Source organism: Stegostoma tigrinum, chromosome 37, assembly GCF_030684315.1.
Source record: "Stegostoma tigrinum isolate sSteTig4 chromosome 37, sSteTig4.hap1, whole genome shotgun sequence".
Classification (NCBI taxonomy): Eukaryota; Metazoa; Chordata; class Chondrichthyes; order Orectolobiformes; family Stegostomatidae; genus Stegostoma; species Stegostoma tigrinum.
In genome coordinates this window covers 990,788-1,007,021 of record NC_081390.1, presented here as the reverse complement: position 1 = coordinate 1,007,021, position 16,234 = coordinate 990,788, and the positions used below count along the sequence as shown (strand labels likewise).

The 16,234-nt window shown below is 40.4% G+C and overlaps 2 protein-coding genes and 1 long non-coding RNA gene across 9 annotated transcripts in view; 2 read left to right on the top strand and 1 right to left on the bottom strand.

Annotated features, from left to right (window-relative positions):
• LOC132206371 (uncharacterized) overlaps positions 1–2,454 on the top strand; it is a 30,802-nt gene extending 28,348 nt beyond the window's left edge. The window contains exon 2 of the long non-coding RNA XR_009443021.1: positions 996–2,454. This is a non-coding gene — a long non-coding RNA (uncharacterized LOC132206371). The remainder of the gene's footprint in view (positions 1–995) is intronic.
• LOC125467469 (nuclear factor NF-kappa-B p100 subunit-like) overlaps positions 1–16,234 on the top strand; it is a 187,847-nt gene that overhangs the window by 55,626 nt on the left and 115,987 nt on the right. The gene's annotated exons all lie outside the window — the stretch shown is intronic.
• tbrg1 (transforming growth factor beta regulator 1) overlaps positions 1–16,234 on the bottom strand; it is a 91,652-nt gene that overhangs the window by 62,812 nt on the left and 12,606 nt on the right. For all 7 annotated transcript variants that reach the window (XM_048563319.2, XM_048563317.2, XM_059640408.1 and 4 more), the window contains 3 exons: positions 13,242–13,299; positions 11,249–11,331; positions 6,044–6,080 (listed from right to left, as the gene is read on the bottom strand). In XM_048563319.2, coding sequence (XP_048419276.2) covers positions 6,044–6,080; positions 11,249–11,331; positions 13,242–13,299 — 178 coding nt within the window. The remainder of the gene's footprint in view (positions 1–6,043; positions 6,081–11,248; positions 11,332–13,241; positions 13,300–16,234) is intronic.

The window sequence follows — 16,234 nt, the reverse complement described above, 5'->3', positions numbered from 1 at the left end:
TGCAAAAGCAATGAATGATAGTAGCACAAAAATATTTGTTCGACATCGGTTGCAAGAGTTAAGATTTTATAAATAGCCATCTCACATTTAAAAACAATGGAGCTGGTTTTTGTGAATTTGGTTGATATTCAATGTGCTAACGGATACACAGGATTCTGAGAGTGTAAATACACAAGTCACTAGCACTAACAACACAGATTACTCAGGTTGCAGAGAAATCACATCAGAGGTACATATAAAAAAAGTAAAGAAACAAAGGCAGAAATTGCTGGTGAAACTCAGCAGATCTGGAAGCATCTGTGGGGAGAAAGTAGAGTTAACATTTTGACTAACTTCATCAGAACTCAGATTCGAAACATTAAATCTGCTTTCTTCCCACAGATGCTGCCAAACCTGCTGAGTTTCACTAGCAATTTCAGTTCATCTTTCAGAGCTCCAGCATTTGCAATTCTTTGTTTTATTTATATGAGAAGTAGTTGTTTTAAACTTGTATCAAAAGTTTGAGTCAGAAGTGTGCATACAATTCTGGTCATCTTATTATACAAGGGATACAAGGGCACTGCAGAGGATGCAAATAAAATTGCAAACGTCTTATCAGAAATGTGAAGGTAGAAAAATCAGAAAAAGATTGTTGTGTCTATTTTCTCTTGAAAAAGAGGTGCCCTAACAGAAGGATTCAAAATTATGAAAAGTTTTGTTACAGTAGATGCAGAGAGAAAAATTCTACTTGTGGAAGGGAAGAAAACTAAACTGCAGGTTATTTGTATGAGATAGTCACCAAAAATTGAATAGGGAATTCATAAAACATATCTCGACCCAACAAGTAGGGAGTACATGGAACTCATTACCACAACAAGTGGTTGACACAGATACAGGGCGATACTGACAAAGCTGGGTGGGCAAAGACAAGAGGAAATCTGGTGTAAATAAATCAGATGCATAAGAATGTTGTGTCTGGAAAAATGCCCTGTTCTATGCTCTAAATCCTACTCTAGTGCCTTATGAAGGAAGGGAGTAGAAAATCAGAGAAGATCCTATCCATGGACATGACTGGTTGGAGCAGAAAATGATCTTATTCTTCAAGAATCCAGGCCAACAGCCCAAACTCCTCATCAACATTAGGCAGAATCCAACTTAAGCATCAGAACACTTTGATACCGACTCTTCACAAGGAACAGACAATAACAGAATGAGATATACTGCTTAATAATGGCAACTTACAGAGGAAAATAAGCTGCTGTGTCAGCAGCTATCAGGAAACAAAAGCAGAGCAACTTGGAAATGAATTAGCAAATTAAGTTACAGGACAGGTCAGTTTAAATGGAGTGGCAGACATTTAAGAACATATTTCAGAATAAAGCAGATACATTCCAACAAGAAAAATTCCAAGAAGAGGATTCATCATCTTTTTTCTTTACTCATTAACAGGATAAGGATGTCGCTGGTTAGGCAGCTTTTATTGCCCATCCCTAATTGCCTAGAGGGCAATTAAGAGTCAACCACATTGCTATGGATCTGGAGTCACAAGTAGTCCATTCCAGGGAAGGATGGCAGTTTCTTTCCCTAAAGGGCATTAGTGAACGAGATGGGATTTTCCAACAATCGACAATGGATTCATGGTCATCATTTGATTCTTAATTCCAGATATTTATTTGAATTCAAATTCTACCATCTGCCATGGATTTGAACCTGGGTCCCCGGAATGTTATGTGGGTGTCTGGATTAGCAGTCCAGCGATAATACCACTAGGCCATCGCCTCCCCACGGTGGTTAACTAGAAAAGTTAAACATAGTATCAAACATAAAGAATAAGGATATAAATGTGCAAAGGTGGGTGGCACATCAGAAGACTAGACAGAATTTTTTAAAAAGCACACAATAACTAAAAAAGTAATAACAAGAAAAAAAAGTACAAGGGAAATCTAGCTAGAAATATAAAAATAGATAATAAGAATTTCTATTGATATTTAAAAAGAGTTAACAAAGCATTGGTCTTATAGGAAGTTAGTCTGGGGGTTTTTATCATGGAAAATAAGGAGATCTCTGGTACATTGCATCAGCCTTCACCACAGAGAATACAAGTAACATTCCAGAAATAGCTGTGCTGTAAATCAGAAACGGGAATGCAAAATCAAACTACAATTAACAAGCAAGTGGCACAAAGCAGATCGTTGGGGGTAAAGGCTGACAAGTATCCAGGTCCTGAGAAACTTCATCCTAGGGTCCATCTTAAAAGAAGTGGCTAGCAAGATATTTGATTTAATTTTCCAAAGTTCCCTCATTTTGGGGAAGGCTTCACTCATTTGGGAGATAGCACATATAACTCCTTTATGCAAAAAAGGAGGCAGACAGAAAGCAGGAAACTACAGGCCAGGTAACTTAACATCCACCATTTGGAAAATGCTGGAAGCTATTATCAAAAACATTGCAATAAAATAATTTGGAAAAATTCAAGCTAATCATGCTGTGTCAAAATTATTTTGTAAAAGGAAAATCGTGTTCGATCAGTTTAGTAGAACTCTGAAAAATTAAAATATGCTGTGAACACAGGCTTGTATTTAGATTTCCAGAAGGCATGTGATAATGCACAGAGATTGATTAATTAACAGGTAACAGAGAAAGCATAAATAGGTCAATTTTTGGTTGGCAAGATGTAATAAGTGTTATGTCACAAAGACCAGTGCTAAAGCCTGAACATTTTACAATTTTTCTAAATGACTTGAATGAAGGGATTGAAGTTTTGCTTGCGAACCCTGCTGATAATAAAATTGCAGGTAGAAAAATACCTTAAGAAAAGGACGTTGCAAAAGAATATAAATAGGTTGTGTGAGCAAGCAAAGATCGGGCGAATGAAGTATATAACGTGGCAAAATGTGAAACAGGAAAAATAAAAACATGCTCTGTAAATGGTGAGGTCAATTGCAGACATCTGAGATGCAGAGGGATCTAGATGTCCTCGTGCATGAATGGCAAAAAAAAACACAAATATAACAAGCTACTAGGAAACAGAACATTATTGTTTAATGCAAGGAGAACTGAACACAAAAGTACAGACACTAGTCAGACAACATCTGGAATGCTTTGTACTGTCTTCTTATTCAAGTGACTTGAATATGTTGGAAGCAGTTCAGGCTAAGTTTACTGAATTAATACCTGGATTCATTTCATGTTATCCTATGACAATAGATTGAACAGAGTAAAAGTCAATTTGACTGAAACATGTAAAATACCATTTTTAATAATTCACTCATGAGATGTGGGATTTTCTGATTAAGCTAGCATTTATTGCCATCCCTAATTGCACAGAGAGCAATTACGAGTCAACCATATTTCTAGCATCTGTGGAGAGAAATCAACTGTTAATGAATGTTAGCTCTGATTTCTCTCCACAGATGCTGCCTGACCCGCTGAGATTTTCCAGCAATTTCTGTTTCTGTTTCAGATTTCCAGCAGCTGCAGTTCTTTCAGTTTTTCTTGTCTTTAGTGATAAGGGGCTTGATTCTAAGGAGAGCTGGCAGGCAGTTTGTGGCAGCAAAGAAGACTCTCGAATGGTATTTTGCCTCCCTAAGTGACAGAGTTGCGGATACCTCAACTTATTGATCATTTGGTAAAGTGGGCAGAGTAGTGGCAGATGGAATTTAATCCTGAAAAGTGCAATGTGATGCATTCTGGAAGATCTAATCAGGGAAGGATATACTCAATGAATAGCACGTCCCCAGGGAGTACTGAAGAACAAAGAGACCTTGATGCACAAGTAGGCGGGGTAGTGAAGAAGGCATATAGATGCTTGCTTTCATTCACTAGGTGTAGAATATAGGTCCAAGAAAGTCTTGTTGCAACCTTATAAAGCATTGGTTAGGCCATACTATGTGCAGTTCTGGACACCACACTACTGGAAGGACACAACTGTACTGGAGAGGAGGCGGCGAACATTTACCTAGGATGGAAGGTCTCACTTATTAGGAGCAATTGGAAAGGCTGGATTTGTTTTCCTTGGAGTACATGAGGCTGAGGGCTGACGTGATTGAGGTATACAAAATTATGAGAGACATAGGCAGAGTAAATCTTGACAACCATTTCCCCATGGCAAAATGTCAAAAAGCACAGGGTTAAGGTGAAGAGTAAGGTGGTTTAGAGGAGATTTGAGAAAAACCTTTTTTCACTTGAGGGTGGTAGGAATGTGGAACATGCTGCCTGAGAGGATGGTGGAGGCAGGTACTCCAACAACATTTAAGGAGCAGCTGGATGAGCACATAAATTGCCAGGGCACAGAAGGCTATGGGCAAAGTGTAGGTAAATGGGATTAGTGCAATTGGTATTTGTTGGTCGGCATAGACATGGTGGGCCAAAGGGACTGTTTCTAACTTGTATGACTTTATTTGGAGTGATGCATAGAATCATAAAACCCTTACAGTGTGGAAGCAGGTCATACCACCCATCAAGTCCACACCGACCCACCAAAGAACATCCCACCCAAACCCACTCTTCTACCCTATTACCCTGCACTTCCCAGGGCAAATCCACCTAACCTGCACATCCCTGGACGCTACAGGCAATTCAGCATGGTCAATCTATCTAACCTGCATATTTGTGGACTGTGGATGGAAACTGCAGTGCCTGGAGAAAACCCACACCTACACGGGAAGAATGTACAAACTCCACACAGACAGTCCCCCAGGGGTGAAGTGACAATGGAACGCTCTTGTGTGAAAAGTAATATATCTGTCTTTTTTTAATAACAGCCAGTTGATAACGCTGAGTAACTGCTTGTGTCTCAGTTAGAATTTATATCTATGTTGTTAACTTCCCCAATTTAAAGTAGATATGGCATTCTCATGGTCCTAGAAACCCACAGCATCAAAAAATCTGATTTTACCATAAGGAAATGATTATGGGAACATGTTGTTTCTGTGTCCTTCTCCCTGACATGCATCTAACATTGCTGCTCTCTGTAAATAAAACCAGGCTTCCCAAACAGATGCTCGGACACAGAAATTTCAAGTTGCAAAATGCATTGTCAGCACACTCCATGTCTCAATGGAGGTAAAACCTTACTAAAGGATCTGAAATAAAAATGGAAAGTGCTAGAGAAACTTAGCAGGTTTCGCATCATCCAGGGAGGTAGAAACAGGGTTAACATTCCAACAGGGCTCAGCTTCAGAGCTGTTTTTCTCTCCACAAAATGCTGACCCAGAGTTTCTCCAGCTCTTTGTTTTTATTTTGGATTTTCAGCATCTGCAGTATTTTGCTTTTACTAACCAATCTTGTTCTGTAGCGAAGTCATTTGAATGAGTACAGCTGGATTGACTCCACAATGTCATACAGGAACTGGCAGGATAGCTTACTGCTTTTGGTGGTCAGGGTTCAAAGGGACTTAGCAAACTGCTGCTCCATGTCTTAGTGAGTCACAATTCACAGCTTTCTAGCTCTAGGGAAGGGGCTTCCCCCATTGGGGTCACCAAAATAGCAAACGGGGTCAAACTTCCTCTCGTCCAAGACTGCAGGCAACACCGGCACCAAGCCCACCTCACTTCTGACCTTGCCCTTGCTCCAGGTCCTGCTCTTGCTCCACTCTTGGAGCCGCTCCCTCTCCAGACCACAAGCTCCTTACTGTAGCTGCTGAGGTCTCAGGGCCTAGTCCAAGCCATCACCCACCAGTATTACCTTCACATTCGAGCTGCAGACTGTTTGACCCCAACCCCATCATCCTGGTGCTGTTAAAAGGACGAAGACTCCAACATCAACTACTAAAAGATCCTCAACTGCTTACACAGCTTGCTCCCCATGGACCATAGTGAGAACATAAAACGATAATATATTTATAAGGTACTGTAAAAACACAGATTTCAAATTTATATTCTGTTCTATAACATTCAAACTTTAACTATTTAAATCTATAATGTTCAAACTTTAAAAAAAAATTTATTCAGGGAAATTAGATAGCTTTATGCTTACACGTTGTCACAAGTGAATCATACCATCAGATGTAACAAATAATGAGAACTGGACAGTAAAAACTCTACATGTACGCAAGAGCACTTACCTCTCGATATAGAACTGCTTCCAAGCTAGATTTGGAACTATAGGAAGAAGAGCAAGCTAATTAGTGATTAACATAAGGCAGCTTGACACTGGTACAGATTGGTTATATTTGGATCTTGGGTTGTCACAAAGCACTTCACAGCCAATTATGTATTTTTGACATGAAATTTCTGTTGCAAGATATGACAGACAGCAGCGAAGAGTGACATCAAAATCCCCAAAAACAACAAAAAATAATGACCATATAATATATTCTAGTAACACTACTTGATGGATTCATACTTAAAGAGCTAACAGGGAGAAATCCTCTGCTTTTTGAAACAGGGCTACAGTATCAACTGTATCAGTTTAACATCTTGTCTGAAGGATTGAACCTCCAACTGCATAGCATTTAACCTTTAGGGGACAGTGAAGCCTGGAGGCTCTGTTCAAGACTGGAGTGGGGTTTGTACCCATGGTCTCTAACTCAATGACAGAACCACTCCTACTGAGCCACATCTGGATAAAATCCTTATGATTTGGAATATAATGTGATGCCAAATGATAAATGTCTTTATATTAAAAAGCAAGCACTGGAAATGGTAGTTACACATATAGGCCTTAATCCTTGGTCCATTCCCGCTTATCTCATCCATTTATCTATGTTGGGCAATGTGCCCTGTCCATTTGTCAGTGCCATATTAGGCCCCGCTAAAGTAATGTAGCTATTCTGGGACTTCAATTACTAAATATCAGTTGTGACAGTGATACTGTAAAATTTAAGGAGGGTAGCAATTAATTAAATGGTTTCACGAGAATTTCCTTGCAGAATACGTCTTCAGTCCTACTATAAAGAATGGATTTGCTACACCTCATGTTGGGGAATGAGGTGGGCCAAGTGTCTGTTAGAGAAGCAACTGAGTAAGAATGATCACTTAGATCAGTAATGCTGAAGCGCAAGGAACAGTTCCAAGTAAAACATTTAAACTGGATGAGACCTAATTTCAATAGGATGGGAAGGATCTAACCTGGAGAAAATAGAGGTCTCCATGTTTCTGTGAGCTTAAAGGATAAGGTTGTCAGGAATAGGGAAATCTGGATGACAAGAGACATTAAGGCTTTAACCAGAAAAAGAGGCAGCTTGGCAAAGATACAGGCAGATGGGATCAAGGGAATCTCTGGAGGTATATAGGGGGTACAGGGGTTGACTGAAGTAGGAAATCAGGACAGCAAAAAGGCGGGCACAAGATAGCTTTGACTGAGAAGATTATGGTGAATCCAAAGAGATTCTTTACCTATTTTAAAGGAAAAAGAATAACTAGAAAGGGAACAAGATACCTCGAGGACCAATGTGAACAGATATGTGTGGAGCTGCAGGAGATGGGTTAGGGCCTCAATGACTATTTCTCCTCTGTGTTTACTGTGGAGAAAGGCATGAAGATTCAGGAACTTCAGAAGTTAGTGGCGATATCTTGAGGACAGTGTCTATCACAATACAGGTGTTGGAAATATTGGAATCTATGAAGGCAGATAAATCTCCTGATCCTCATCAGACATATCCAAGAACACTGCCAGAGGCCACAGAAGAAAATGCGGGGCCCTGGCTGATGTATTTGCATCATCACTAGCCATGGGTGAGGTCCCGGAAGACTGGAGGGTAGCGAATGTGGTGTCCTTATTCAAGAAGGGCTACAAAGAAAAATCTGGGAATTATAGACCAGGAAGATCTGTGGAATGCAAGTTATTTGAGAAGATTGTCAGGGATAAGATATGCACGCATTTAGAAAGACAGGGTTTGATTAGATGTAGTCAGCATGACTTCTTACATGGGAAGTCATGCCCCACAAACAATTTAGAGCTCTCTGACAAAGTGACCAAGAAGATTGATGAGCGCAGCTCGGCAAATGTAGTCTATATGGATTTCAGTAAGGCCTTTGGTAGGGTACTACATGGTAGGCTGCTCTGGAAGGTTAGATCGCATGGAATCTAGAGACAGCTGGCAAATTGTATACACAACTGGCTTGATGATAGGAAGCAGTTGGACTGCAGGCCTGTGAGGAGTGGTGTGCCTCAGGAGTTGATGCTGGGCCTATAGCTGTTTGTTATCTATATCAATGATTTGGATGAGAATGTACAAGGTGTGACTAGTATATTTGCGGATGACAACTTACAAGCGGTATTGTGGACAATGAGAAAGGTTATCAGAAATTGCAGCAAGATCTTAGGGAAGTGGGCCAAGAAATGGCTAAAGGAGTTTAATTTTGTAAGTGTGAGGTGTTGCATTGTGGCAAGTCAAATCAAGTTTCATGGTGAATGGTAGGGCCTTAAGGAGTTTAGTGAAACAGAGGGACCTTGGAGTGCAGGTACATGGTTCTCTAAAATAGAGTCACAGGTGCAGAGGACAGTGAAGGTGGCTTTTGGTACATTGGCCTTCATCAGTCAGAGCAGTGAGCATAGAAGTTGGGAAGTTACGCTGCAGTTGCACAGGACATTGGTGAGGGTGCACTAGGAGTATTGTGTTCAGGTTTGGTCACCTTGCTACAGGAAGGATGTTATTAAATTGGAAAGAATACAAGAAATTTACAAGGATGTTGCCAGGATCCAAGGGACTGAATTACAGGGAGAGGTTGGACAAGCTAGGACTTTTTTCTTTAGAACCTAAGAGACTGAGGGGGTGGGGGGGAAATCTAATGGAAGTGCATAATATCATGTGAGGTACAGATAGGGTGAATGCACTTAGTCTTTTTACCAGGATTGGGGAATCAAGGACTAGAGGGCATCACTTTAAGCTAAGAGGGGACAGAATACAGGGGAACCTGCAGGGCAACGTTTTTACTTAGAGGGTGGTACGCATATGGAATGAGCTGTCAGCAGAAGTGGTTGAGGCAGGTACATTAACAACAATTAAAGCATTTAAACAAATACATGGATAGGAAAGGTTTAGAGGGATATGGCAAAGTGCAGGGAAGTGGGGTTAGTGTGCATCGACTTTTTGGTCGACATGGACCTGTTGAGGCCAAAGGGCCTGTCTCCATGCTCTAGGACTCTATGACTAACAAATGACTGACTAAAAAAGGTGTGAAAAAGACTGAGAAAAGGGTGATATCAGTGCAACCAAACCAGGGATGTAACGATGACAAAGGAGCTAGAGATTATGACGAAACAAGAAAAAGAGAATACTTGGTGCATGTCAAGTGAATTTTTCAAATGAGAATCAGAATCAGGTCAAATAGATAAGTTTAAGATGGAAACTGAAGGACAATAAAGTTTGAGAGAGAGAATACAAGAATGGGGTGGCAATCAATGTAAAAGGGAACCCACAAATCTTGTCAGTAGCATGCAATTGGTAAAAGGAAGTAAGAATTGGAGGGAAATCTATTAGGTAGAAATATGGATGATATTTTATCAGAGGCATATGACAAAGCCATCATATTTAGTAAAAACCAACATAAAGTATTCATTAAATTGTAGGATACCGATAAAATACATGTAAAATCGATGGACAGTCTTAACATCGACAGGCAAGAGGCACTGGGAAAGCTGGCTATTGTTTAGAGTAAACAAAATTTCATGGTCCTGTAGTAAATAGGAGAAGAGACCAGGGAAGGGCTTACCATAACCATCCAATCTTTCCATAATACAGGGGAGGTGCCAGAGGGTTGGAGGATGTCATATGTAACATTCTTAATTCAAGGAAGGATGCAAGGACAGACCTAGTAACTACAGACCATTGAGTTTAAGAAAATAGTTAACAAAATATCTATTGCTGTGGGTCTTGATTTTCATGTATTCCAGACTGGATACGAAATGCAGATTTCTTTACCTAAAGGACATTTATGAACCAGATTATTTTAATGACACTCAACAATGATTACACGGTCACCATAAGACGAGCTTTTAATTCCAGATTTTATTGAGTTCACAATTTACCATCTGCCACGAAGGAACTCAAGTCCATGTCTCCAGAGCTTTAGCCTGGGCTTCTCAGCAGAGATGTCAGTTACTAGTACCACTACACCATTTCCTCCACTCAACAAAAAGGACTTGGACATTGAAATGCACGGTAACACATTGTATGACACAAATCAATTAGAAGAGGACATGGATAGGCTTACAGACTGGGTGGGTGGAACCTATGCTTTGACCAGTGAGGTGATGAGATTTGCCAGAAGGGATAGGAGTGACAACTTGACTAAATAGCAAAGTGTTAAGAAGGGTGGACAGATAGAAAGACCTCCTGGGTTGTATGTGCATAGAGCTTTAAAAGTGACAGAGCATACTGACAAGGTCCTTCGTGGCAGATGGTAAAATGTGAATTCAATAAAATTTGAAATTAAAAGCTAGTCTTACGGTGACCATGTAATCATTGTTGGCAAAGCATGTGCGCTTCAGAAATAGAAGCACCAAGTATAAAAGTAGGGAAGTTAAGGTGACCTGCATAAAGGTCTGGTTAAACCACGGTCAGAGAACTGTATCTCAGTCTGGTCACCATATTTTAGGAAGGATGTGGAATATTTGACAGTGTGCAGGAGATTTATTAGCAAGGTTCCAGAAATAGAAAACTTTTGCTACAAGATCAGATTGAAGGAGCTAAGTTTGTTCCACTTAGAGCAAAGGAAGGAGTAATCAGATGGTGTTCATTAAGACAGTCATTGAAATTGCGTTCCCACAAGCTACTCGCACGAGGAACAAGTTGACATGGATTTAAGAGTCTAGGCAAGAGACAAAGCAGGTATTGAGAGTAGAACCATTTTATAGAGCAAATGGCAATGATCTGGAACGGACTCATGACGGTGGAAACAGAAGAAAACAACTATGTCAAAAGGAAATTGGATGGCAAATTGGTGAGGGTAAGGAGAAAAGGAACTGACTTAACTGCTGTACAGAAAGCTGACACAGACTCAAAGGCACAAATTGTCTCTTCTGTACTGTAAATGATTCTAGATCCTGTAGGCCAGATCTTCTGGTCAGCATGGCAGTGAGTGCACCTGCAGGTCTACGAGGAACAAGCAGGGGCATGATATTAATTGAATAACTCATCTGAAGAATTCTACCATTCTATTAACAGGAAATTGGATGAATAGAAAAAACATTTTGTGCAGACAGGAACAACAAGAAATGAAATGGCTAACCAACAACCAGCCTTCTCTACAAGCACTCTGCATCCCACTGCACCTAGTTCAGGTTTGCCTGTCCTGTTAACATTTCACGCTGAAAGCCAGCTTACTTTGACTGTACAAGTCCTCGGTCCAGTATCCTCTGCTTGATTTCTTTAATGTGCAGCGGCCTCCCAGCCTCTTCCAGAACAATCTGTAAAAAAACACAGGAGCTCTTTTCAGCAGCTGAGTCACATAATTCCTAATCCAAATGACAGTACTGAAAAGGACATGCGAAGTTTAGAGTTGAAGTTTACAATACAATCTGAGAAAGATTTTTGGGTAATGCTGTATTGCTGGTAGGCTGCCAATGTTTGCGATGGAATATTCCTGTTTCAGACACACTGAATCAGCAGGCAACTCGGAACCTGATCCCCTGCATTGACATTGCTGGAAAATAACCTTTATTTTGCCCCAATTTCCAATCCCACGTGGTTAGCATTACAATTAATAGAATGTTGTTTTGAAGTCAAGGAAAGCTGTTACCACTGCCTCTGGCATTCAATTTTTTGTTATGTTGTCATGATTAAGTTTCTGATGAGGTCTGAAGCAATGTGATTCTAATGGAACACTCTCCTAGTATCTGTAGCCAGACTAATGCTTAGTCAGTGTTATTGGACAGCACCATTTATTGCTCCTCCAATTTCCTGAAGAGGAGGAAACTATAAGAACAAGAATTGGTGGTATAGGTTTGTGCTGTTCTAGATAGCTATGAGAATCACTGAAAATCCTCAATTGCAAAGTCTGAGCTTAAACAGCTTGGCTAAAGAAGAAGCTAGTTCCTGGCACTGATCTTCTGTACTAGCAACTATGAAGTGTTAAGGTTGCTGGACTAGCAATCCAGAGATTCAATCTTCATGCTCTGGAGATGCGTTCAAATTCTAGCACAACATCTGGTGGACTATAAGTTCAACTAATTAATAATTTGGGAAGTAACAGCTAATCTCAGTAATGATCACTGGATTTTCAAAAAAAGTCTTCTGGTTCACTGTTGTCTTTTAGGGAAGGAAATTAGCCTTTCTTACAGAGACTGTCATGCATATCCTGCAACAGGACTTTGATATAGTTTCTGCAGTGACATATTCAGTTTTTAATTCTTCGGGTTTTCTCGTACAAGCCTCATGTACAGATTGAAACAGGGGCCATTCTGTGCTAGAAGTATGTACAAATCTGAAAAGACGCAAAGGGCTGGGAAGGAAACTGATGCTGGAAAGGAGTACAGGACAATGGATCATAATGGTGGAAGTGAAGATGAGGCACATGGTCACACTGGAGAAATACAAGCAGCAGCACTGTGTGGAGTTTGCACATTCTCCATGTGTCTGCCTGGGTTTTCTCTGGGTGCTTTGGTTTCCTCCCACAGTCCAAAGTCCAAAGGTTTGGTGAACTGGTCACGCTAAATTGCCCATAGTGTCCAGGGATGTGTGAGGGCTAGGTGGATCAGCCATGGGGAATGCTGGGTTACAGGGATAGTGTGGGTCTAGGTGGGATGCTCTTTGGAGGGTGGATTTGGACTCGATGCTTCCATATTGTAGGGATTTTATGATTGAAAAGAATGATGTGTAGGTATTCAGATCAGCAGAAGAATGGTTCTGAGAGTACTCACGAGGAATGAATGTGAGGTCTGATGTGTAGATATTCCAATCAACAGAGATGACTCTAGTAGTGCACAGGAGGCAAAATAACTGGTGCACAGTTACTCAGTGGAATGAGTCTGAAAGTATCTGGGGTGGAGGGCAGAGTGTTGCAGTTGGTACGTCAATACTTTGGATCAATGAGTCAACGAGCACACGGGAGTGTTGAACAAGGGAGACTGTAACAAATCACACCTTGGGTCAATGTGACGCATAACAACCATTGATGGTTCCCAAAACTGACTCATAACTTTACTGATGATAAGGAGGTGGTTGAAAGGGAGACAAATGACCTTTGTGTATCAGACAATTTTGGCAATCTTTCCCAATACGAGGTAAATATTAGTGTCACATCCGTGATTCAATCATTCTCAACATAAAAAGTAATTCATACCACAGGTTATAATGCTGAGTGAATAACAGTGCATACCTGTGCAGCATCCAACCACGTCATGTTTGGTTTGTCATTTACATCAGCTGCTGGTTCACTAGTGGGGAGAAATAGAAAATATAATACTTTTTCATTATATTGTCTTTCACTAAAATGAGCCATGATGAAAGTAATAATAACTGATCACCAAGTCATCAAGTATAAAAATGAATGGCAAGGAGTGAACAGCAGGCTATTGTTCAGTGCCTCCCAAAATATTTTCCAATCTGACTCCATACTAATAGCTGAAGATTAATGTGACTGGAGAAGACAACAAAAACAACAGCAATAAAATAACGTAGTCACATTCAGTACATAATTCCAAAATACGTGCAGCCACACAGGCAGCCATTCGAGATGGTTGCTGAGATCCATTTGCAAATGCTCAGTTTCATGCAAGTGTGGACAACCACCATGATGTTGACGAGAACCTCAATTCAACCAGCGTGTACCAGTGCGCCACTGTGTATGCACATCAATGCAGCATGGCATCAGTAATATTAAAATTGCCAACATCATTTGGGAGGTCCTAAGCCAGTACAAAAACACAACCCAAAGTCTCAGGCCTCCGTTCCATCACTTGTAGTGTCTGCTTTCAGATGCTGGTGAGCAGTTTACTCATTCCAGTCCTCCCAGTAGCTCTGTGAATATACCGACAGCTCCTTCTTTGTGACAGAATCTGCAGCTGAGCTTAGTGCCTCAATGGTCTGTTTCCTTGTAGGGTGCATATTGCTCCACCTAGCGGTAATATTGTTCACAAATACAACCATAAAATGTTTAAATACTAACATAAAAATTATGTCTTCAAAATCTTTTGTAAAAATATTCTTATTTTATTAAGTCCTGTGTGAAGTCTACTCAGTGAAGGTCCACACATCCCACTCTTTCCTACCACACACAAATGGTGGTACAGACAAATAAGGGGAAGATGAAACTTGATGCAGAGTGTTTGAAGTGTTCATGAAGAACAAGGAGAGAAAATATCAAATGAAAGATGCAAAATTAAGGGAGGTGAAACTGCAAAATGAATAAATGACTTCAAATCATTAAAGGCACAGGACAGGCTGAGAAATCAGCTAATAAACTTAATATGGGATCCTGGATTTTATAAGCAAGGGTACTGAATACCTAAAACAGCAATCACAGGATTTGAAGGAAACTTTCATATCCCCAAAGGGCAGGCAAGAGTTTCATAAAGCTAGTGTCTTTGCACTGTCATGGTAGAAGGTAAAGGGAAATGAAGGGGGTATTAGACTCGGGGGTCATTCTTACGCACTGTGTTAGCACAAATATGAGAGACTGAATGGCCTCTTGCTATACTGTAACCATTCTATGATTCTACTGTGCATTCAATAGTAGCTAACCTCGTCAACTAACTACGAATCAACTAAGGAGTAAACATATGGTCTTTTCTGCCTGAAATGACTCAATGTCCAAAAAGGAAATGTGACAGGTTTTAATGCAAGCTGAAGGGAAAAAAAGACCACACGAAATGCATGTTAGGTCAGTTCTTCAAACAGCAACCAAGTCAAATGCAGTAAGCTGAGACAGGAATGTACAGGAAAATAGGTCAGACAAAAGAAGAATGAGAATATAACAGTAATCGATATACTATATATATAAAATTAATACATAGGGAAATAGTAAATGGGAAGCGATTTGTAACAGACCAAGATAGGCGAGCCCTTAAACAAATATTTCATGTCAGTATTTAGTGTGGAGAAAGGCATGGAACTAGAGAACTTGAGAAAATAAATATCTTGAAAACAGTCTACATTGCAGGAGAGGAGATGCTGGAGGTTTTGATACACATCAAGATAGATAAATCTCCGTGACCTGATCAAGTGTTTCCCAATACATTGGAGGAAGCTAGGGAAGGAATTTCAGGGTTTCAAGCAGAGATATTTGTATCATTGATAGCCACAGGTGAGGTACCAGAAGACTGGAGAGTGGCTAACATGATTCCATTATTTAAGAAAGGCTGCAAGGAAAAGCCATGGAACTACAGACCAGTGAGTCTGACATCAGTGGAGGGTAAGTTACAGGAGAGGATTCTGAGAGACAGGATGTCCATACATTTGGAAAGGAAAGGACTGATTACAATAGTCAGCATAGAGTTGTGCATGGGAAATCATGTCTCACAAAGTTGATTGAGTTTTTTGAAGAGATGTCCGAGAAAATAGATGAAGGCACTTCAGTACATTTTGTCCATGTAGACTTCAGCGAGACCTCAACATAGTCCTGCATGGTAGGCTAGTTAGTAAGGTTTGATCAAGTGGGATCAAGTCAGAGCCACCCAATTGGATACAAAATTGGTTTTACAGTAGGAGACAGAGGGTGGCGGTAGAGGGTTGTCGTTCAGACTAGAAGTCTGTAAGAAGCAGCTTGCCACAAAGTGTGGTTCTGGGTCCACTGTTCATCGTTTATATAAATAGTTTGGATGAGAATACAGGAGATATGATTAGTAAGTTTGTGAATGACATCAAAGTTGGTGTAATGAACAGTGAAGAAGATATTCGAAGAGTACACAGGATATTAACTGGGCCACTGGGCCGTGCAATAGCAAATGGAGTTTAATTTAGTTAAATGCAGGGTGATGAATTTTAGTAAGATAAACCAGGGTAGGATGTACACAGTTAACATTAGGGTATGGGGAATGCTGTGGAACAGACAGACAAAGGCTACCTAGTTTCTTGAAAGCAGCATCACAGGTAGACAGTGTGGTGAAGAAGGAGTCTAGCTTGCTTGCCTTCTTTGGTCAGGGCAATGAGTACTGGAGTTGAGATGTCATGTTATAAGACATTGGTAAGGCCACATTTGGAGTACTGTGTACAATTCTGGTTGCCCTGCTATAGCATGGATTTTTATACTGGAAAGGATGAAAAAAGATTGACAAAGATATTACAGTGACTGGAGGGTTTGAGTTATAAGGAGAGGCTGGCTAGGTTGGGACTCTTTTTCCCTCGCACATAGGAGACTGAGGGGTGACCTTA